General features: G+C 31.8%; 4 protein-coding genes across 6 annotated transcripts; all 4 read right to left on the reverse strand.

Annotated features, from left to right (window-relative positions):
* Positions 1–4: 4 nt before the first annotated feature.
* On the reverse strand, positions 5–5,766 carry LOC110613759 (WD repeat-containing protein 26 homolog). Of its 2 annotated transcripts, none has more exons than XM_021755052.2 (5): positions 5,457–5,766; positions 3,763–4,601; positions 2,507–2,608; positions 1,231–1,851; positions 5–435 (listed from the first exon to the last, which is right to left on the reverse strand). In XM_021755052.2, exons 2-5 carry the CDS (start codon positions 4,549–4,551, stop codon positions 229–231), a joined length of 1,719 nt encoding a protein of 572 aa, XP_021610744.1. In that variant the 5' UTR covers positions 4,552–4,601; positions 5,457–5,766; the 3' UTR covers positions 5–228. The 2 variants fall into 2 exon arrangements, with proteins under 2 accessions (XP_021610744.1, XP_021610743.1); XM_021755051.2 differs by having other exon boundaries at positions 3,763–4,579; positions 5,457–5,764.
* Positions 5,767–6,535: 769 nt separating this feature from the next.
* On the reverse strand, positions 6,536–10,233 carry LOC110612740 (lipoyl synthase, chloroplastic). The gene is made up of 6 exons (XM_021753516.2): positions 9,561–10,233; positions 8,540–8,630; positions 8,271–8,428; positions 7,619–7,790; positions 7,248–7,358; positions 6,536–6,919 (listed from the first exon to the last, which is right to left on the reverse strand). Exons 1-6 carry the CDS (start codon positions 10,091–10,093, stop codon positions 6,836–6,838), a joined length of 1,149 nt encoding a protein of 382 aa, XP_021609208.1. The 5' UTR covers positions 10,094–10,233; the 3' UTR covers positions 6,536–6,835.
* A 1,838-nt stretch (positions 10,234–12,071) lies between these two features.
* On the reverse strand, positions 12,072–15,569 carry LOC110613739. The gene is made up of 6 exons (XM_021755016.2): positions 14,959–15,569; positions 14,579–14,677; positions 13,845–14,022; positions 13,323–13,420; positions 12,622–12,683; positions 12,072–12,468 (listed from the first exon to the last, which is right to left on the reverse strand). The coding sequence occupies exons 1-6, from the start codon at positions 15,442–15,444 to the stop codon at positions 12,339–12,341; spliced, it is 1,053 nt and encodes a 350-aa protein (XP_021610708.1). The 5' UTR covers positions 15,445–15,569; the 3' UTR covers positions 12,072–12,338.
* A 1,884-nt stretch (positions 15,570–17,453) lies between these two features.
* On the reverse strand, positions 17,454–20,525 carry LOC110613233 (mitochondrial intermembrane space import and assembly protein 40 homolog). 2 transcript variants are annotated; one of them, XM_021754257.2, is made up of 5 exons: positions 20,374–20,520; positions 20,177–20,291; positions 18,741–18,772; positions 18,536–18,661; positions 17,454–17,946 (listed from the first exon to the last, which is right to left on the reverse strand). In XM_021754257.2, the coding sequence occupies exons 2-5, from the start codon at positions 20,226–20,228 to the stop codon at positions 17,767–17,769; spliced, it is 390 nt and encodes a 129-aa protein (XP_021609949.1). In that variant the 5' UTR covers positions 20,229–20,291; positions 20,374–20,520; the 3' UTR covers positions 17,454–17,766. The 2 variants fall into 2 exon arrangements, with proteins under 2 accessions (XP_021609949.1, XP_021609948.1); XM_021754256.2 differs by having other exon boundaries at positions 20,177–20,525.
* Positions 20,526–22,732: the final 2,207 nt, after the last annotated feature.

The following is a 22,732-nucleotide window of genomic DNA, read 5'->3' on the forward strand; positions in this document are numbered from 1 at the left end:
TTGCTGGTCCAAGAAAAGGATGGGATAATAATAAAGAAATGAAAGAACAATGGTGATCAAATTTGTATTCTATTGGCAGATAGCAGGCCCACAATCATGCAATTTTACCAGCTATCAAATGCCAGAAGAGAAGTAAATGTTCCAAGGTCCTACACAAATGTTAATAAACTTGTAAAACATCAGCATCTTGGTAACTTCCAAGGAATCCTGTGGCTGTTTGGAAAATGTTCAACTTCTTCGCTGAACAATGCCGTTGCTCTGGTCTCTTTGCTTTAGGTTGTAGTGATTTAGACCCCATATTCGAATTGTACGATCATCACTACCTGAAGCCAGCATGTGAAGATTTGCTGGATTCCAGCTCACACAGTTTACAGCTCCAGAATGCCCAGGCAGCGTCAATAGTAGTTCAGCAGAGTCTCTATGCCATATGTATACCTATGACAAGAAATGCAACACCTTAATTATCAATCCAAAGAGATCGTAATAAAAAAGCAAGCTAATTCTGATGGAAGAGCTTAAGTCAGTTAAAACACAATGTGCAATGCATCTCCCACACAAATATGCATGCAGACTTATGCTAGGGCAAGTGCTGCTGCTGTTGCTGCTGACTTGTCAATGCAGTACTGAATATTCAACTAGTGAAAATAATATCATGACATGAAAGAGTTACCTAGGGCCAATCCAATTTAATGCCATTGCGCAATGCTTAGCTGGGTTCAAGCTATTTAAAGCACCTTTAGTTTTTCTTTTTATCTTCAGTTTTACACAACATACAAAATTTTGTATCAAACGCATTCATAAGAAACCATCTCCATGAATTATGTTATACTGCAAGAAGCAATGATTCGCAGCAAACACCTCCACAGAGATATCACAGGTCACATCTTTTATGAAACGGCCATTTGGCATTCCAAGCACAACATATGCATAAAACATAATATAATATTTGGATAACAGCTTCATAAGGTCAAAGTGAAATAACATTAATACGGAAATGTTAGTAGGATTTATATAATCATAGTTTAACAATTAAATAACTTGGATTAATAATTAATTTTGGGCTGGTGGTTTGTGGCCTGAAATTTACTTGGCTCAATTGGGCCTGTGCTGTTACATAAATTAGCTCAGGAAAACAGTGAAAAGTGAAAATGTATTCTGCCATTATATCATTCATCAGAAGCAGACAACTACCTCATTGTTTTTGAACTCAGCAGCTGTAAAAGAAAGTACCTGAGAATCCTCACTCCCACTTGCAATAAATGCTTGTTCAAATCCACCAAAGCAGGATCTAATGACAAATCGTGCACGTGTGTGACCTTTATATTTGGAAACAATCTTGGGATTTCCTTCAATGCTCCAGAGATGGATTTCTTGGTTTATAAGATTAACCAGAAGGAATTTATTGTCTTTTGATAGCGAGAATGAGGTAATAATCTCCTCCTCTTCAATCAGCCTCTCAAATTTCATCTCCCTGTCAAGCAACAGTATGGCAGTATCTCTACATATGCTTATGATACTCTTTCCATCATCAGTTATGGCCGTGTCCGATATCGTGACTATCCTCTGCCCTTTCCAACATTCCAGCTCCTTGCCATCCAAATCCCACAAGCAGATGCTTTTGTCAATCAAGCCAGAAAATATCCCCATACCATCACAAAACCATCCACAGCCAACACCAGCTTTTTCATAAACATGGATGCATTTTCCAGAACTGACATCCCAGCGTCTGATAACCTCTTCCTGTCCACAGGTAAGGAGTTGGTTGTCATCAGGGCTCCATGAAACAGTTGACACCGGTTTCTGATGACCCTTTAATATATGCTTCAATGTCACTTGACCATCCTCTTTCACCTACGGTAATCAGACATGCCAATTAAAAGAAAGCTAAATTAGAAGTACTCATAACTGTAGCTAGTAATTCTAAAATAAAGGAATAATGTCCCCCAAAAAAATCCAAATTTATTTGAGTCATGAGCATGTCCAAGGACACAAATACCCTCTTGGCCTTTTGCCCAGTTTGAGTTAGCAAAGCAGTTAATATACAAAACTACTACAGATCCACAAAGTTACAGCAGACATTTAAATCGAAAAGTAACAAAGTAAATGGTAGGTTCAAGGGAAAAAAAGTGAGAGAACTACTAGAAATATGTCAAAACAAGTAGTATTTGATATATTGATTTTACCTTATATGAAAACATAAAGATAATGCTTTCAGTTAAAATTTTAGTTAATCTGTCTAAGCTAGCTTTGCCAAGTTTTCAGTTTTTTCTTCATAAAATACCAGAAAAGAACATCCAACTAAACATCTTTAATTCATATTAGCATATGACCTTTTTTTCAAAAGCAATAATGAAAGGAATCAATTCTATACATCATCATCATAAATGATATTCATAACAGAACTCACACATGACTGCTGCTTGATTTAGGTGAAAGAATCTCAGGCCAACAAATAAAATATTAACTTGCCTGTGATCATAAGCCAGAATAATGAAGAAACACTAACCTCCCATATGATTGCAGAACAATCCTTGGATGATGAGGCTAAATATTTGCCATTATGTGAAAATTGCAAAAACCAAACTTCATCATTATGTGCCTCGAGAATCTGTTCATTAGAATAAATAGAAAATTTACTCAATGACAATTGTCCACCAACTGATAAGATGAATTCATAGAACAAGCAAATGTGCAGCCAATTCATGGCAGTACGTCATATAGCACAACAACTTAGATTATAAAACAGCACACATCCAGTACAGCACATGGATTTGATTAATTGCAGTGACTAGGTCAACATTGAATATTACAGATTTACAATTATCACAGAAGAACACAACAATGGTGCCCTCCAATCCTAAAAAATATCTCTTGAACAGAATATTTAAAACATGGACTCCAGTTCAGCACCTCATATTTTATTATTTCATCCTCTCTAAATGCATCACTTTAAACTTAGTGGCAAAAGGTATCATTTTAGGCTTAACTGCTTAATGGCAAAAGGTATCGATCTTACTTGACCCTGTCACTTTCTAGAACTCCCTTGTCCAATTAACCAGCAAGGAAACATAGAACTTCGGAATCACCCAGGGCACTCCCAATAACAAAAAAAGACAGTAACTATACTTTCCTCACTCCAACAAATGAAGTAGAAGACACTCAGTTGTCTCCTACAGTCACTACCAAGGTAATGATGTTTAGAAAAAAAAAAAATTGGGCACCTTAACATTTCAAATACATTAAAATATTAGTAACCATATTGCCTTTCAACCTGCTGCTCAAACTTCCAGCTTTTTTTCAAAGTCCTGCATGTACTTTCCTCCTCCGCACCTTCTTAGTTCTTACTGGATATAAAAGATGAATAAGCATAGAACAGAGACACCCATTCTCACTATTGGAATGGCCTCATAGACAATAGAACCCCAACAAAATTCCAGAAGAGCAGTCCATCTGATTCTCAAATTTTGCATCCTTTCTCAGGTTCAACACCTTCAACCATGATACAATTAAAGCATCCCCCCCACCCCCTTCCTTTTTTCCCTCTCCTTTCCACAAATTCATTAAATTTAAATCATACAAAAGAGATATTTGATATTCAATTTATCGCGAAACTTGCTATCCATCCTTGAGAAACCAACAATTAGTTTATTCTTTTTCATATCCAGAACAAAATTTGTTTGTAGGCCTCAAGTGAGAAGGGAAACAAAAAAATAACATGTAAGACATTGAAAGAAAAATACCATAACCCAGAATATAGCTAACCTGCATTGTTTGAGAAGGAATATTGTTTCTTCCACATTGATGATCTGAGTACAATGACAGATCACTATCCAAAGTATTATGGAACACACAAGAATTGCGTTGCACATCAAGTGCCTTCTCGACAAGATGTTCTAACCTTTTCTCGGGAATCATGACAGTAGGAGGTAACAGCTTCTGTAGTTTTTCTAGAATCTTTGACCTTGAATTTGCACCCTCTGTATCCTGACCAAAAACCCAACACTGTGAAGGAGAGATAACATATGCAGCAAGTTCATGTACACGGTTCAAATTAATATGAAGAGGCACAATCTCATTCCTTAGAGTATCTAGGGCAGCAACAACATTATCCATTTTTAGAAGGTTGAGGAACTTCTGCTCCCATAGCAAGAAAGATGCCAGTTTCACAGTCGTTTCATCCAATATACCAATTTTTTCTAATGTGGCCACACTTTCATCCCATTGTTCATCCATCACTTGCTTCATAAACAAGCTAACCACTGGTGAGTGCAAGGGTATTCCTGATTCTTCCTCCAAAAGGGTCCCACTCTCGTCATAACCAAGTGAGTACAATGCCGTAGTTATGATTTTGACAAATTCCAATCTTTTAATGACTCCTCGTGAACCAACTGTTTCTCCATCCCCTTGGGAGGTTAGAGGTCTAATCATCAAGTCTCCCAAAGAGCAAGCTACAGGTTCTCTAACAGAAGAATCCTCCACGAAGTTTTTTGATTCTCCTACGGGCACCTTCACACGTTTAAAGGGTGGTTCACTATCCTCTAGAACTCCCATGAAAAGTCCAAATCAGGCCATATATACTCTACAAGGGAAATGGGAACCAACTGTGAGGGGAAAAAAAAAACCTTCCATCTTATAAGCATCCCAAACAAAACAACAATAGAAGATATAAATATCCATGCGCAAGACAACCGGAAGTTAAGAATTTATAAGGTAGAAATAAAGTAGAATCCGAGTAGTGAAAATGAGAAATGAAAAGGCCTTCAATTGATCATTGAACTAAGTCATCCCCAAAAAAGAATGGTCATGAAGACTGCCAACATAACCACATAAAAGCTAAAGATGTAAAACATCGGGGTTTTGTCCTTCGAGAACAAGATATCTTCACCAACAACAATTGAGGCAATATTTCCGGAAGAACTTAGAAAAGAAAAGCAGAGAGGGAGCTGCTGCCAGAGACTGTTTGTCAACACAATAAGGGCACATTTGAGGAAAAAGGCAGCATGACAATCAAAGTTACAAACTCCTACCAACAACAATGTGGTTCAATCTTTACAGATTAGAATAAAACTAAGGCAAAAAATTAAAAATTTCTCCTTAATCAAAGTCTGCTGCTGAAAAAAAGCTGACTCAATGAAAACAATAGTAAAGAAACAGATAACCCAATAACAAACCCGTTTTCCTGAAAAGTAATTGAAATACTAGTAATACTATTGCTTAAAAGAAAATTAAGGCAGACAAATTCAATTCCAAAAAAAAAAAAAAGAAAAAAAAGAAAAAATAAATGTCTGTTATGGATTACAGTGATCAAAACAAAATCTATAGCCAGAAAAAAGAGGGAGAGAAAAATAAGAAAGAAAAAAAGAAAAGAAAGAGAAACCAATAAATTGGAAAGCAAAGCAAAAGAGTATAATCAAGAGACAACATGGCAATCAAGATTTCAAACCAGAAAGCATTACCGAAAGACAGAGTGGAAAAAGAGAGAGTGGAAACGGGATTCCTTCCTTCCTTCCTTCCTTCCTTCCTTCTAACAAATAATAATACGAAAGAGGAGGAGGAGGAGGTGGTGGAGAAGAAAGCCAGAAGATGAAGAATCCCCAAAAAGCCCACACGGAAAGTTGTGTATTGTAAGAGTACTGGATTTTACTTTAGAGATACATGTATGTATAGAGAAAAGGTGCTGCTTATTTATATCTTAAATCTTTGCTTTTGGCAGTTGGGGCACGAAGAGAGAGAGAGCTGCACATGTGCACTGGGGAGCGTATGGACAGGCCTTCTTGCAAAAGTCTTAAAAAAGTCTGGATTATAGAGCCAACTATGTTACTACTCGACTCGAAGATTATCCCATTTCCACTAACGCAAGTTTTCTTTGTGTCCGGAAACGGGTCCTCTTTTTCATTTTCATTTTAATTATTGTGTTTAAATTAAGTTATCAAATCGTTAAAAAAAAAAAAAAATTAATTAATCAAACCACTACCCATGACTGCGATTGTCTTTGTCTTGCCGTGCGGTTAAGGCATAGCTATCCAATTGCCAATACCAAGCCCACTACGGTTGGAGTATCTAATATTATACATCCCCTGTTTACTAACACTGCTACGTGCCCCCTGTTTCGTCACCATCCCATAATCCACCTCCTACATTTCACATAACAGGTTCGTTTCAAGAAACAAAGGCCAGATTGGTTCCTTCTTCCTGCACCTTACTCGATGTACACTCTCAAATTTTAAAGAAATTGCATTACATCTTAATGAATCCTCCTTGGTTCAGAATAATTCATTTCCTAAAGAATATATTTTTCAAAAAATACTTTAAACCTTTCATTTAAAATAAAAATTTCACAAAAATTAATTTAATTATTTTTTTAATAATCCAATTATTCGGATTAAAAAAACTATTTTTTTAATTTCAAAATATTTTTATTTAAAAAAAATAAAAATCATTAAAATTTTTATAAAAATTCATTTAATAAATTTATTTTTAAGTTAAAGAAAATAATGTAGGTGATAATTTAAAGTGTAACAAATTAAAAGACAAATTGATAAATTTTATGAATTTAATTAGTAAAATACCACTTACCAAGTCCCGTCTAACTGCAAGGAAGTTGGTTTAATAGTACAAATCATACAAGAAAATTATTTTATACTTCTGAAATGTTCTATTTCCTTGTTCTATTTACCCCAACCGAGAATAAAGCCTCCCATTTCAAACTTGCTAAATGCTCAACATTGAGGACAAAACATGTCGAGCAAACCAATTTAGATACGAAAATACAATAGCCCACGTTTGAAGCCATCTGGTTGCAAAGCCGAAGCCCACAACCAATTGCAAAACCCCACTAGGATTTGGCAGCAGTATCATTTGTCCTTTCTCTCACCATCGTCTTCACAAACAGCTCCCCCGCCCTATACGAGGACCGAACCTGAAGCAATAAAAAATAAAAAAAATATTTACTTCTTCTGAAGAATACACGGGTTAATAAATTCACCGACATAATAGACCCAAGCTCAGCTTCAGCCAAAATACATTATCAGCTTAAAGGATTATGATGTTCAATTTTGATGCTTATATTGTAATTCCGTAGTCAAACTTAGTTTAGTCAGCCAGAGAAGCACAAGTGGATTTCAACAGGACACTAACTTGTTTATAGATTCCAACTCTCAAAAACTTGCATGTCTTCTTATATGTTCACTCGGATGATAAAACCCCAGACTATAAAAAGATCATTTGATCTCCTACAAAGAGCTTACCAGAGGCCCACTGGCTATGTATCGGAATCCAATAGACTCTCCATATTCCTTCCAGAATGAAAATTTCTCCGGTGTAACATACTCTTTAACAGTCAAGTGCAATGGAGTTGGCTGCAGTACATAACCATTCTTGAATTAATAATGTTCCGAGAATGAATTAATTCCAGTAAGATCACATAACAAGGTAACTAATGAGTGCCTGAGCAGTTCAGTAAGCTCAAAGCATTGGCAAAACTGCACCAGAATATGTCCAACTTCATAGTGCAGTCAGACCAAGATCTGCGAAACTAGAGAACTAATTCTACATGCTAAAGCTAAATGATCATCCAAAGCCTCACAATGTTATGAGAAAAAATTCACATGTAAGGTACCTGTAAATACTGTCCAAGTGTCAAAATATCAACATCTATTGCCCTTAAATCAGCCATTGTTTCCTTCAACTCATCATCAGTTTCTCCCAGACCCAGCATTATAGATGATTTCGTTATCATTCCCTCCTTGCTGAGCTTTGCATGTTGCAAAACTGATAAACTTTGTTCATACCTGCATTGTAAAACTATAAATCAGGTCACAATTGGCACTTACATGCAAAGTTGTTGTGAGCAATTCATTCATGCAATTGAAATATGATAACCTTATATAAAACATGCATAGTTTTTTATTTTTTTCTCTAACTGAAATTTGTGTTTTTAATGAATATATTCTACTTTCTACATCATATGTAATATTGCATATAGTCCAATTTATGAACTCAACAGGGTTGTCAGTTCACTCAAAAGAAAAAAAAAATCAACAGGGCAAGATCCAGTTCAATTTGGACTAACTTTTGAAGAACCTTGAGTAATTGCAGTTGAAATATTACAAACAACTATCAGTGTTCCATTGTCTTTCAACTAAGTTTCAGGTAACTTCCAACTTCAAAAACTAGCAGGTAACCATTAACATCTCAAAATGAGAAGCAGTTGACATAACCTAAAACAAGCAAGTTCATTATCATGTTTCAACCATCAACAAGCTACTCACCCAGCTCGAGGGTCTCTAACAATTCGCTGTAGCCGTTTCACAGTCTCAATGTTGTGGGCAAAAACATCTAAACCCGAATGTACTAAAGTTTCAATAGCCCTTAAATCCCCACGAAAATCAGAGGTTAAGCACTCAATCATGATCCCAGGCTTGAGTTTCTGCAAGTAAGATCAAATTTTTAATTCACGTTCTAATCTTTTCTGTAAAAGTTACACAGCATGAGAACCAGATAGAACTCAACATAAGGAAGTTGTGACAGAAATACTTACCTTCATAGCTTGAACAGTCTGTGAAAAATGTCCACTTCCACCATCAGGAAGATCATCACGATCTACACTTGTTAGAACAATATAGTCCACACTACAAAAATTGAGAACACATAGATGTAACATAAATAAGGACTTGATATGCTTAGAGGTACAAGAAAGATGCAGTAGCTGGTGAAACCACTTAGGACTAGGATTGACCAGGAGAAGGAAGCCAAAGCACTGCCAAAGAGAGGTGAAAAAAATAGATTTCTTCCTCCCTTTTTAATTAAGACAATTTCGCAACGAAACAGAACTTATGGAAGAGATTTTCCATTATTGATTAAAAGAATTTCTGTTTTGAAAGAGTAGCTACTCCCGCTTAGACTCCTCCCCCGCCTCTCAGTGAGACCCAAGTAAGAAACAGGGTTCTCCAACGAATACTCTCTACTAATCCCAAAAAAGGAGGAGATTTAGATTTAATTTTATATTTAAAGAAGGAGATCCTTCAAGCACTACGATGACAATCACTCAACTGAAATGATAAAAATCTCCTAAATTTTCAAGTTCCATATTAATCCCATCCCTAAATCAGGAAGGGGGAGGAAGAAAAAAGGAAAACTACTTTGCACGCGTCTCATGATAAAGAGGTGAGAATCGTTATCACATTAAGACCTGATAAATAGCTTTCAGTTGGAAATTTCCACCTAGCACCCAATTCTTAGAGGATGCAAACGCAGAATTTCTTTTGGTACAACCATCTCGAAAATGATAATAATAAGACCTCGTTTCAAAAAACTCTGGCAATTGACAGGTAACGGGCAGTATAACAAGAATCTAATGGAATGGTCTTAAATAGGTTGAAGCAATTAAAAATGAGGATTTTGGGGGAAGGAAGCTTCATGATAGCCCCGATTACATTAAGAGCCAAAAACCAAAAACCAAAAGATGATACTTATAGGAGATTGCGCATGCAAAAAACATATTATTAGTGCATAGAAAGTTGATTTCGTTAAAGAAAAAGGTACTCAAGAGTTTGAAGTACCCCCAGCTTGCAATGGCCTGAGCAGTATTCTGAGGCTCCATAGGATCAGGCGGTGCAGGATTTCTGCTGGTTTTAACGGCACAGAATCTGCAGCCACGAGTACATGTATCTCCGAGAAGCATGATAGTAGCGGTTGCAATACCATCGCCGCCTCCATTCCAACACTCGCCAATATTGGGGCATTGAGCTTCCTCGCAAACAGTATTGAGATTCAAGCGAGAGAGAGAGTGTTTGACCTCTTGAAACCTATCCCCTTGAGGAGCTCTCTGCCTCAACCACTCAGGCTTCTTCACATAGGGATTTCTCCCAGTGTGTGGGCCCACCATTCCGCCTGGGTAAGGCCCCTTCGTGGCAGCCGAGGAATCATTGTGAATCTGAACAGCAGCATTGCTTGAATCGACAGATAAACATCCTATTTTCGAAGAAGTGCATTTATAGCCAAAGAAATAAGAATGGGAATGATAAGAAGAGAAATGAAAGGATCTAGGGATGGAGATTGAAGGATTAGAAAGGGATTGCTCCATCATTTGCATATGGGTGATGTTTGTTGAAAAAGTTCAATTTCAATTTCAGCTAAAATTTACAGAAAGAAAGAAAATGTTCCATTGGATTCTCCGCCTCGACATCGAATAAGCCGCTTTTGCTTGTTGGGTTGGGTTGGGTTGGGTTGGGTCATGACTCATGGCCATGGGTGGTATATCTAGGGGTTTTTGTAAATTTAGGTGTGTAAAAACTTTTTATTTGCAGATTTAGGGTTAGAATAAAAATATTTGCGAATTTGGAGTTGGCGTGATCGGTGGCAGCCGAAAAGCTTGTTTGGCGTCTGTTTAACAGGCGCCAGACCATTATTTTATTTTTTAATTTTTTTTTAAATGGTTTGACGCTACTCACAATAGTGTCAGATCATTATTTTTTTAAATATTTTTAAAAAAATGACTTGGCACCACATTGAGTGACATCAGACTATTTTTTATTTTTTAAATGGGAGTAGCGTCAGACCTGAATTTTGTGATCATGTACTAAATATCCGCTTAATAAAAATAAATTTAATTTTTATAATTTTAAATATTTATATTAATTTATTAATTTATTTTTTTATTAATTATTTAATTTAATATTTTTATACCTATTGAATATCAAATAAATAAATTTATAATTAATATTATTTAATTATAATATTATTATAAAAATATATTAAAATTAATAAAATATATTATAAAATATTATTATAATAAAAATATAATATAAAAATAATATATTAATTGATATAATTATAATATTTTAATAATTAAAAAAAAATTTTAAAAAAATTAAGGCTTGGCGCCACTTTGGCGCCATGCCATTTTCTTTAAAAAAAATAAAAAAAAATTAAAAATATAATAGTCTGGAATCATTATGCGTGGCGTCAGACCATTTAAAAAAAAATTAAAAAATACTATTTAAAGTGGCGCCAGACTCTAGCAACTGTTTGACAGGCGCCAAACAAATTTTTCGACAGCCACATGTCACCCCAACCCTAAATCCGCAAATATTTTTGTACTAATCCTAAATGCACAAATAAAAAGTTTTCCACCCTAAATTTACAAAAAGTCCGTATATCTAACAGCCGTCTATACTCTGCCCCGTTTACATGTACCATTCCTGAGAATAAGAAACAAATAAGTGATTTTGCAAAATTTATTTATTTATATTTTGGATGCAAACGCTTTTTTTTTTTTTTTGTTTTTTCAGAAAGATAATTTCATTGATATGAAATAGAGAAAAACAGGCTATATACATGAACCCATCCCAAAAGCCCAACAAAAAAAAAAACTAGACTTGATTCAGGATAGAAGGAATTAAAGTACCAAAAAGGTCGAAACAGAAGAACTTTTGGTTTGGGGTTTTAAAATATGTTTGGTGTCTTTCAGGTATTTTTAGATAGAGAACGTATCTGTAAGATTTTAAAATATCTAAAACTCTTGCTTTTTTAACGCTGAGTTAAGAAGATTCTGATGTGTTGTTACATTACAAAACATATAATATTTGAAAATCAGAGATCTACGAGAATGAAAATAAAAAAAATAAATAGATAAAAGATAATATTATTGTGTAAAAATTAAATTTATTTATCATATCATTAAATCCAAAAGATGCATGTGTTTTTTGTATCAAATCTCATAAAGCTGATAATCCATTTCTTTTAACTGTGATTTGCCATGCGAGCACAGTTTGCATAAACATTTCCTGTGAGATACTGTCGAATTGTTGATAATTTGCACTCCCAACAAAATATTGTTTGCTTTATTGACAAAATTTTAAAAAGAACAAAAGTTTGCCAATTAAATCTATATATTTTTATTCAAATTCTCATCTAATAAAATATTATTTTTGTAATTTTTAAAATTGTTACTATTTCTATAATTTCTTTTTAATTTTTATGTTAATTAAAATTCTAAATTTTTAATATTTTAAATTATAAAAAATAATATTATATTAAATCACAACTTATTTCATCTTCAAACTCTTAAATAAGAGTATAAAACTCAATTGAATTTATTTAAAAAAGAAATCAAATGGTCCGAGTCCAAAATTGAAGTCCATAGGATTCCTGTAATAATATGACCTCTAGACTCACTCGATTTCAACAGAAAAACATTTGAGAGCAGTCAAAATTTTAAAGTCTACATGATCCAACATCATCCTCCACATCTGCAGTATGCATTTTCCATTTCAACTGTTGGAAAACCTTGAAACGCTCTATATTCAGAAGTCATGGCAGTTGGCACCTATATCAAATCAACGAGCTTTAGATGAGTGCTCATCCGAATCTTCTGAATCAGAATCTGAACCATCAACCATTTTCTCAAGTGAATCCATATCACCAGCTTCAGAAAGAGTGTGCAGGCGAAGTTTTTCAGCATCCTCACTGTTGGGGGAAAGAGGGTAGGACGAGGCATTATTTTAAAGAATTTTCTTTCACTCTAATAGAAATAAGTGGAAAATGAAATGCTTATATATACAGTATTCATCAATTTCATTCTTCCTTTCTCTAGGAGAACCAGATGGATAAGAATCATACTCTGTAACCCCAAATATCTCTCTGACCACTAAGGAGCTATCCCTCGAACAGAACTCTGGCAGCTGGCAAAGATGTAGAAAAAATTACAATTGATACAACATACTATAAAAATAAAGGATATCAATTTAGCAACTTGAAAGCTTGAAAACCAGACTCTGGATATTGGCGAATACAGCTTTTAAACCCCCCAAGAAATTATTGGAAGACCAGTGCATCCAAATGTGAGGCACAAATCGGAAAAGATTATCAAAATTTAAGATATTGGAGGTCAATGTGTCAGAATCAACATCTCTCTCAATTCCCAGTGGATGTTTCGATTTTCCCATTAGACAGCTCAAACTATACGTGGCCGTTATATGAGCCGAGCCGTAAACAAAATAACATCTTTGGCAACTAACAAATAAATTAAACTATTCTCATGAGGAAATTTTAAGCATCTAGCATATTGAATAGCATCATCATTTAAAAGGACAAAGAAGGATGAAAAATTGTGTAGCCAGAAACTTTTTAAAAAAATTCTGAAACAAAATTCAAGTCTTTGTGTAGCTGAATTCGTGTCCTAATTTCTCCAAGGCCCAGCATCATCATTTAAAAGGACAAAAGAGTAAAAAAAATTGTGTCGCAAGAAACTCAACTTTAAAAAAGAAAAAAAAAATCTGAAACAAACATTCGAGTATACAAAGTTTTATTAAGCGAATTACCTCAGACAAATAGTACACCTTTCCAAAAAGGATCTGAACAGCAAGTTTTCTCTTAAATCCTCTTTCAGTATACCCTGTCATATCCATGACAACTGGGCCTGAAAAGCAAGGAATAGAAGTTAGAATTTGATATAACAGCTGAGACTGTTATATTTTATTTGTTCCTTTATATGGCCAAATTAGAATGAAGCAAAAGCCTGCACACATAATTATGCATCTCTTCATATCAAAATGCCATGCAACTTTATCAAGACTCAAATTAGGAACATCAAAATAATAATCCGTAAAGCAAATAACAACTGCGGACCCAGGAGGAGGGAGGAAATGGGTTTGAAAAACTGACCACAATATCATATTAAATTACTAATACTTGCAAATGTGTATTTATGGCACAATAACCCATTTTGGGCAAATTTACTGGACATTCATGAAAAGGTTTCCTTTTCTCTCTAATACAAAACCAATCTAAACAAATAAAAGATGGGCATGCTCAAGGCATCAAGCACTTCCAAATTGACTTACCTTTTTCCTTCACAATCCGTCTTGAGATGTCATTCAAAATTTCAGCAACTTTAGAATCATCCAACATTGACACTTTCCTAAGCTGGATTAAGTTGGCAACCAGTTCCGGATTAAATGGTTTCTCATTCAATGCATATCGGATGTACTTGCGCAAAATATCCTCCATGCTAAAACCTGTCTGGATATGAATTAGCAAGTTTCCATCAAAACTCAGGTAGTAGAGACACAAAATACTTCACATGGGCTAACAAGCATAGCCGTGCTGAACGTTGCTATGATTCCAAAAAGAGATTACCAACTGTTGATACAATTGAATTTTCCAATGATTGAGGAGAAATGGAATAACTACACAAGAATGCTGACATTGGCCCTCCTGGGACAACATATCAGCTGGAGAGCTTAAATGATGCTGTTAGCAAAAGCTGCCTTAAAAAATGAACATGATTAGATGAAGTCAAATACTCCTTGGCAAATAATTAAAACTTCCTCATGGCACAATTAGTTTCCCTATTACGAATCCAGGCTGAATAAAAGAATTGGGTATGACACATTTCAAACTCTTTGAATAACATGGATACGAAAAGGCCTGCCCGTTTTAGAGTTATCAACTTAGTTCAAATTATACTTAAGATGAAAAATCATTATTGCAATTGAGAATGTAGATGAATTAAAACTTTTAAATTTAAAGTATCATCGGGTTTCATGCTCAGCACTCTAGGTGTGGAGAGTCTCACCTTATTCTCCAGTACCTTCAGGGCCGACGGTTGTAATGCATCTCCTCCTTTTTGAAATAATTCATCAACAGCTTTGCATAGCATAGCATTTTTACTGACCTGAAGACATTAGCTCCAATTAAGCATAAAAGTGAGGCATCATATGGAATCAGAACTTTCAAGGACAATTTTGATCTGCTTAATTAAAGATAAACGCATATCAAGTGAGTATGGATTAAGCACACATCCCATTTTCTCTTCCTTCTCCATTTGACCGATTGCTTTGTGAACGATGCAACTAAATTATGCAGACAAGGCAAAAGAACAACCCGGAAACCAAAATTACACATATGACCAAGGAATCAAACACAGTATATGAGTAATGAATCTCTACAACTGACCAGTTTCCTGCGCTTCTCTTTGGGAGAAGAAAACTTCTTGAGAGTCTTAAGAAAAGCAATAACAAAGGTTATACCAGCATAAGCCAAAGGGAGAGCAAGAATCCAAGGCAAGGAACTCTGGCCAACTCTTGGCCCAGGAATGGCCTGAGTAACAGAGCCCGTGAACTCCACCAGGTCCAAGGCTTTCTCTTGAATCCATGGCAACTCCTCCTCCACCTCTATCTCCTCTTCTTCAACGACTTTCTTATCGTTATCTTTACTAGGGCTTTTCGAGGTTGATTTCTGGCTGCTGCTGTCGTTTGAGATAACATTGGAACTGCTCTTAGCCGCGGCAACAAAAAGAATTCGTAACGCTCTCCGTCCAAACAAAGGAGAATTTGGGAATGATAAGGGAGTAAGCCTAGAAGGAAATGAAAGTTTGGGAATTTTGGGTCGCAAAAGCAGTTGAGAAGAAGAAGAAGGAGAAGCAGCAGCAAGAAAAGCCATTGTCAGAGCGCAGATGCGTTTTTGGGTTTTGATTTTGTGTAAATCAGCTGCAGAGTGCTGATCGCTGCTGAGGTTTAATCGTTTATGGCTTTGCGGGCTTTCCCAAATTTTCTACTTAGGCCTTGCTTCGTAATCTCAATCTAATATTGAAAAAGACTCGACCTTTTTATTCATTAATTGTGATTCTCTTCGTTATTTTCAAACAAAATTATAATTTCATTTAATAATTGAACAATATGGAATAAATTTTGTTACTTTAATCTTATTAACTACAAAATTATTATAAAAAAATTAAAAAAGAAATTTTATAATTAAAATATATTGAATTGAATTTAATATTCTTTAATCAATATTTTTAAAAATACTTTTTCCAATAGTAATTAAAATAATAATATCAATCATACTCTAAACTTGTGAAATGAATATATTTTATTTTTAACTTTACATTTAATATTGTTTAAAATTAATTCCCCCTTTCGTTCATATTTGGTAAATAGCAAGGATTCAAATATATATGAGTGACAATTTAAATTCACGTAAATATGTGAAATAATACTTTTAAATTTATATATTTATGTAAAATGGTATACATAATATATTTTAATTTTAATTTTAAATTATATTTTTATATTTAATAATATTACTAATTAATATATTTATAATAAATAAAATTTATTATTTTTACTATTATAATTTATATATAATATTTTAATTTTTTTTTATCATTAGTATGTGACCTTTTAATTTTCTATATTACTATTAGCATGTAACATTTTAATTTTTTATAATTTTTTTAATATAATATATTAATCACAATAAAATAAAATTTTTAATATATATATATTTTTAATAATAAATAAATTTAAAAAATATAATAATATTATTAATTAATTAATACTATATATTTTCTAACAATAATAAATATATGAGAGATTGATAAGTGCGACTCTATATAATTATATTATATGATATAAATTTATAATTTTTTTATATATTTTAATTTTTTATTTATATAAAATAATAATTAATATATATATTAAATGTAATTTAATATTTTCATTATCAACATTAATACATAATTTTTTGATTTCTTACTTTTTTATATAATAACTATAATTTATTGATTTAAAATTTTTTAAAATTATATCTAATATAATCTAATTAACAAATATTATATATTTTTATTTTTTTAATATAAATAATTATATAAAATAAATATATATAATCGATTAAAATTATTATAAAAAATATTAATTATGATAAAGCATAAAGAATTAAAGAATTAAAAAAATTAAAGAATTAATAAAACTAATTGTATGATTATCAAATAAAAATTTTATTTTATTCAAATAAATTATTAAAAAATAAATAGATATAAATAATTAAAATATAATAAAAAATAATATAATTTTATAATAATCTAGATTATAAATTTTAAATGATCAAATTATTAAATTTAATATATTAATAATCGTGATCATTTTAGTCTATTCACTTTTCACAAATGTGTAAATTCCATATGTCCACCTATATAAAACTCACATCTCTCTACACAACTTTATTTTCTTCGTTTTTAATCGGCTCATATGCTCATCATATATAAAACTTACTAGTATAATTTCTTTATTATTTTCTATGTTTTATATTTTTAATTGATTCATATTTAAAATATTTTTTTATTATTCTCTATGTTCTTTATTTTTAACTGGTTCATATTTTAATTTTTTTTTTATTATTTCCTTTGTATTTAGCCGAGAATCCATAGCTATACAACTCTTATCAATCAATTCAATTTTCTTTAATAAATAAAAGTTAGATAAGAGTTATTTAAATGTTAGAATTCTTTGATTCAAGTGATTCTATTATTTAAATTTTCTATTTTACAATTGAAAATCATTCATATTAATCGAATTTTTAATTCTTCTCTATAAATTATTTTTTTATTATATAGTAATAAATTAGATATAAAATATTTTTAATACCCACACAATATGCGGACAAACGAATGGTTTAACTAATATAACGTGCACTTTCAATAATTGCCTTTTCTAATACTGAAAAATACAAAAACGCGAGCTAATTATTCCTGGTTAAAGGACAAGATAGATTAGAACCCCAAAACTACTTTCCCTCATTTTCTTTGATGACGTGCGTTTCACAATCCAAATTCGATTATCTTCACTCACTTTCACAAATATTCACTTTATACTTCAACAATTAGAGGTCAAGCTTATTCATCAAAACTGCATATAGAACTGCAATTCGTATGTGGAAAAATTGGTAGCTAGCGACGGGCAGCATCGGAATTTCCCACCATGTTTTCTAAAGTTTGGGGTTCGCCCTTGGAGATTCCCGTGACCATTTGGGAGGGATAATTCTGTATTCTTGGGCTGGCTCTTCTTCTTTCTTCACTTCCTCTTCTAAAATGTCCTTGGAAAATGCATCAGGATTAGCTTTAATACAATTCTGCAAAGCCACAAATGGATGCACGCAGTCTGAACCCTGAGGAAATGAAAATTTCTATAAATCAATAACAGTTTCAAAAATCCATCCATTCTAAATTCATGATGGATGGAACCTCAATGCTTTCACTTCCATATAACCAATCCACAGTGTTCTAGAGTTGGATAAAAAAAAATAACTATATATTTTCTCTGTCGCTTCATAAATTTTGTCAGCCAGTTAGCCTATATCATTCACAACTTGTCAAGAACATTTCAGGATATTAGCAACTGATGCCTTTTGCTTGGAAAATTTTATGACATCCTCTGCACCTCTTCAAAAATTGAACCAAGCTAAGGGACCTGACAATAACTATAGACAAAAAATAACATGATACAAATCCAACAACTAGAGAAAAGCTAAAATGATGATGGATATCAACCAACCACCTAAATTCTTATCAAGTTCTAACGTCTCCAAGGCAGATGCTCAGTTTTTTCATCTAGATTTAAAAGAAAAATTTTTCAGTCTGCCAGACGAGAATTACATGCAACTTTGTGAAAAATTATCAGTTATTTTTTCCTTTTTTCATTTTTGAGAAAATACTGTAATTGAACAATAACGATAATCAATAGTTCATTACAGATACCTGTTCCTCAGCAGCACTTTTGAGAAAGCAAAGGAACGCATCTGAAAACTGAATCCCACAAGGGCCATTGCGCAAGTCAGCTATGCATGGGCATTCTAGTGCTTTCTGAGCTTTTTCATCAAGAGACTGAAGATTGCATAGTAACTTAATTATAAAGAATTCTGAATCATGAAGAAAATAAAGTATATATGGGAAATGGACTAACCTCATTCTCATTGTTCCCATATGCTACAGCTTCTGCAAAATTAAGAAACAATAAAAATAAATAAGATTTCAAACCTAGGACCAATGAAGATCACATCCAACCCCTATACAGCTAATACTGCCAAAGCTGACGTCGAAGGTACACAGTCCAAATGACATGGTCAGTAATTCATCCCAATTCATTTGAGAATAGTATAACCGAATCTGTTAACAGCACGGTGACGAAAAGGTAGACCAGGTCATAACAAGAGATCTATCAAATGAATGAAACTGAACTTAGACCATCACAACACATAGCTGTCAAGCCCCAGAATTAGACCTAGTGTCACTAGAAGAACTAGTAAATCAACTTATTTCTATTTCAATAAAAAACAGAATGCTGTTACCTGAAAAGAAAATCTCAATAGGAGAATATCCAATTGTAATCTTATGCTCTTGTATGTCACTTTTGAGTAGGAAAACAAATAGATAATTCTTTTTTTCTTTTTCTGTATTGCCCACCTAGGCCCATACCCAATACCAATAGACTTCACTAGTTAAGATAGTGATAGATTAATTAGTACATTCAACCATATATGCTTCTCATCTGTTTGTTGATTTATTTGATGTTGGTTAATCTGATGGGGAAAGAAGCTTGTGCTTATGAGATCTTCTTTGAGGGAAAAAAAAAAGGATGTTGATTTGCAATAATTTTTCCTGCAAGCATTAACACTATAAACCACCAAAAGAACAAGAAAATGTTTTGCTGATAATTTTTCATAGGGATAATTTAAAAAATGGACCATGTGTTTAATATATTTACTCAAGGAACAAAACTTTCATTTTCATCAAATTGACATCCTAAGATTTTATGTTCCACATCATTCATGCATAAAGCAACATCCATTGACACTTTACTCCGAGATACTGCCACATCAGTATTTCGTTAACAGATACAGTGACAAAACAATGGGATAAAAACTCACATAGCAATATGATGAAAATAAAAATACTATTGCCTAAGTAATAATGCGCCAAACCACTAATTTTTTGAAATTACCCTTTTCATAATGATATCACTTAAAAAATATTATATAACAGACTTGAACTATTTGACAACTCCAGGTTCTTACATTAGTGAATCAAATTATGAAAAATTATAAATTAATAAACACAAGTGAGGGCAACAGAGTGCATAATACGTCTTAATTTCCCAAAATAATATACATTTTTTCTCACATCAAAGAGCTCGCCAAAGTGATGGAATACCATTACCATAAGTGGAACCTTACTAGAGCAAATAAGAGATAAATCATAATGACTAGTGCACTGGACACCACAAGTCAAGACTTAAACCAAGTCCACATGGACATTCTATCAAACACCTAAAACCCATAGTTTTAGTTCCTTTGACATACACAGAAAGTGAGGCATTGAAATAGAAAGGTAGCTACCTACCTGCAATAAGAGATTTCATTGGAGTAGCTGGCTGAGAATTATGTGGTGTCATGGACGATGAAAGCTGGCTCTGAATTTGATCTACATCAATCTCTTGGGCTGAGGCCACCTCGCTCTGAGCTTGACCCATTTTCTTTTCTATAAAAGTCTAAAAAAGGAGAAAAAAAAAAAAAAATAACCCACGCACTACTCAGTACCTCGGAAGAGCAATTTTCCAGGAAAATTTTCAGGAAGCGACACAGCAATGAAAGGTGGAGCAGTCGGCTGACCAGTGGAAGGCCCAGCCCAGTCTCTCTCTCTCTCTAATACACACAAATTTTCACTGACCACGGTCGTCTTGAGTCTTGGCACGCTTTATCCGAGTGCTAGTATCAATCCAAAGAAAAAGAGCGTTGTTGCAAAAATATTCTTACAATTATAATTTTATTTTTATTTAAAAAATCTTAATTAATTAATTATGTTAATTTTCTAATAAGTTCAAATTTATTAAATAATTATTTTAATATTTAAATTCTATTAAATTTAATTTTAGGAGAAATTACAAAAAATAATTTTTTAGTCACATCAATTTTTTTACTTCTAACTTAATCTATATTTAAATATAATATCACACTGTTAGTTAATATAATATAAAATTATATTATGATATATTATTTTAATATAAATTTAAATTATATATTTTAAAATTAAAAAAAAATTATAGTTTTTCTCTTAAAAAATAAAATAAATAATTATATTTTATTTATTACTTTAATATTTTTTTAACAATATTTAAAAATTATCTTTATTTATTAATAATATAATACCACATATATTATTTTAATATAATTGAAATTATATTGAAAATGAGTAAAATTATATTTATATTTATAAGAAAATATTATAAAACATAATTAACTAAAATTAAATTTTATATTTAAAAATAAAGTTAATAGTAAAAAATTATTTTTTTTCATTTTTATAATTACATTTTATTTTTTTATAATTCAATAATTAAATCTCATATTTTTATATTTGTTCCGATTGCACACTATCATTAAATTTTCTATTAAAAACTAACAGAATTACCGCATGTCTCATGCCACATTAGCCAAATTTAAGATATAATTGATTACGTCTTAAAAGGTTAGGGAGCAAGTTTCCCTCTGTGATTCATTTGTGATTCGATACTCTCACATTTTTCTCTTCTTTAAACCTAATTTCTTTTTTCCTCTGTCAATGGAAGACGATCTATGTCAATTAACTATCGATAAATAAAAAGATGTTGTTGTCCATATTAAGAGTTCCAGAGATATTCCGATCGTCATTTATAATTTCTGTATGATCACTTATGATGATTTCTACATGGAGTTATTTCTCACATACAATCAAATATATTTTATTTTTTATGGAAACAAAAACTCTTAGTTCTCGTATAGAACTTTTTCGTAATTTTTTAAATTTTGATGGTTACTTCCCGATTAATAGACAATGATTGGGAGATAGACATTTCGTTAATATGAAAAAATCATGTGGTTGACATTTTTTTAAATTTTATTAATTCGGTTGTTTTGAAAGATTATATTCAATGGAGATTTACTATTTATTATGGATTTTCGAAATTGCAACGACAACGTTAGTTTTGAAATCTTATTCGAGGTTTATCTCGTAGAAGTTCTCTTCTATGATTTTATTCGAAAAACTTTAATGATTTATGCTCGAGAGATGAGAAAGAAAGAAAAATATTTTTGCCAAATTATTTTATGCATGGGTTTGATTTTAAATGATTGTAAATATTTGTTAGACTCTAGAACTGATATTTCTGTTAGATGGGTTTGTCGTAACATTATTATAACTGCTCATACTTTCGCCAAAAAAATTATTAGACATAATCGTCTCTCTGTTTGGGATTATATATCATTTTTGTTTGAAGAAATTTTATTAATACAATAAGTAATTTTATTTAAAAAAAATAAAAGATTAGGGTTTAATTGATAAATTTTTAAAATTTATGATACAATTATAAATTTTTTTAAAAAATTATTATTTTTTAATTATTTTTCATAAAATTAAAATTTATAATATTAAAAAAGTAATTTACATTATTATTATTATAAATTTCTTAATTTTATCACTAATTTAGTATATCAATTTATTTTAATTTAATCTAAATTAATTCATATTTTAATTTTTGTAATCTGTATTAATTATCATTGAAATTTAAAAAATATATATATCATCAATAATATATATTAATTATATTTTGTAATGTATAATGTGATAAAAAATAAAATTATATTAAAATTGGTTAAATCTGATAAAAAAAAAAAGAGGTGGCAATAAGTCTTTACCGTTATTTTGAAGTTCTAAGTTAGTATATTAAAAAAAGAGAGTGAGACAATAAATTATTTAAAATTTTAATGGAAAATATAGTTATAACTATTTTTTAATATAATTTTTAAAATAATTTTTTTTTACTTTCAATCATATTATTAATTATACATTTTTTAAATTATAATAATAATTATTGTGACTTAACTTAGAATTAAATTAAAAAAATTAATATACTAGATCATT

This window comes from Manihot esculenta, chromosome 4 (assembly GCF_001659605.2).
Source record: "Manihot esculenta cultivar AM560-2 chromosome 4, M.esculenta_v8, whole genome shotgun sequence".
NCBI lineage: Eukaryota > Viridiplantae > Streptophyta > Magnoliopsida > Malpighiales > Euphorbiaceae > Manihot > Manihot esculenta.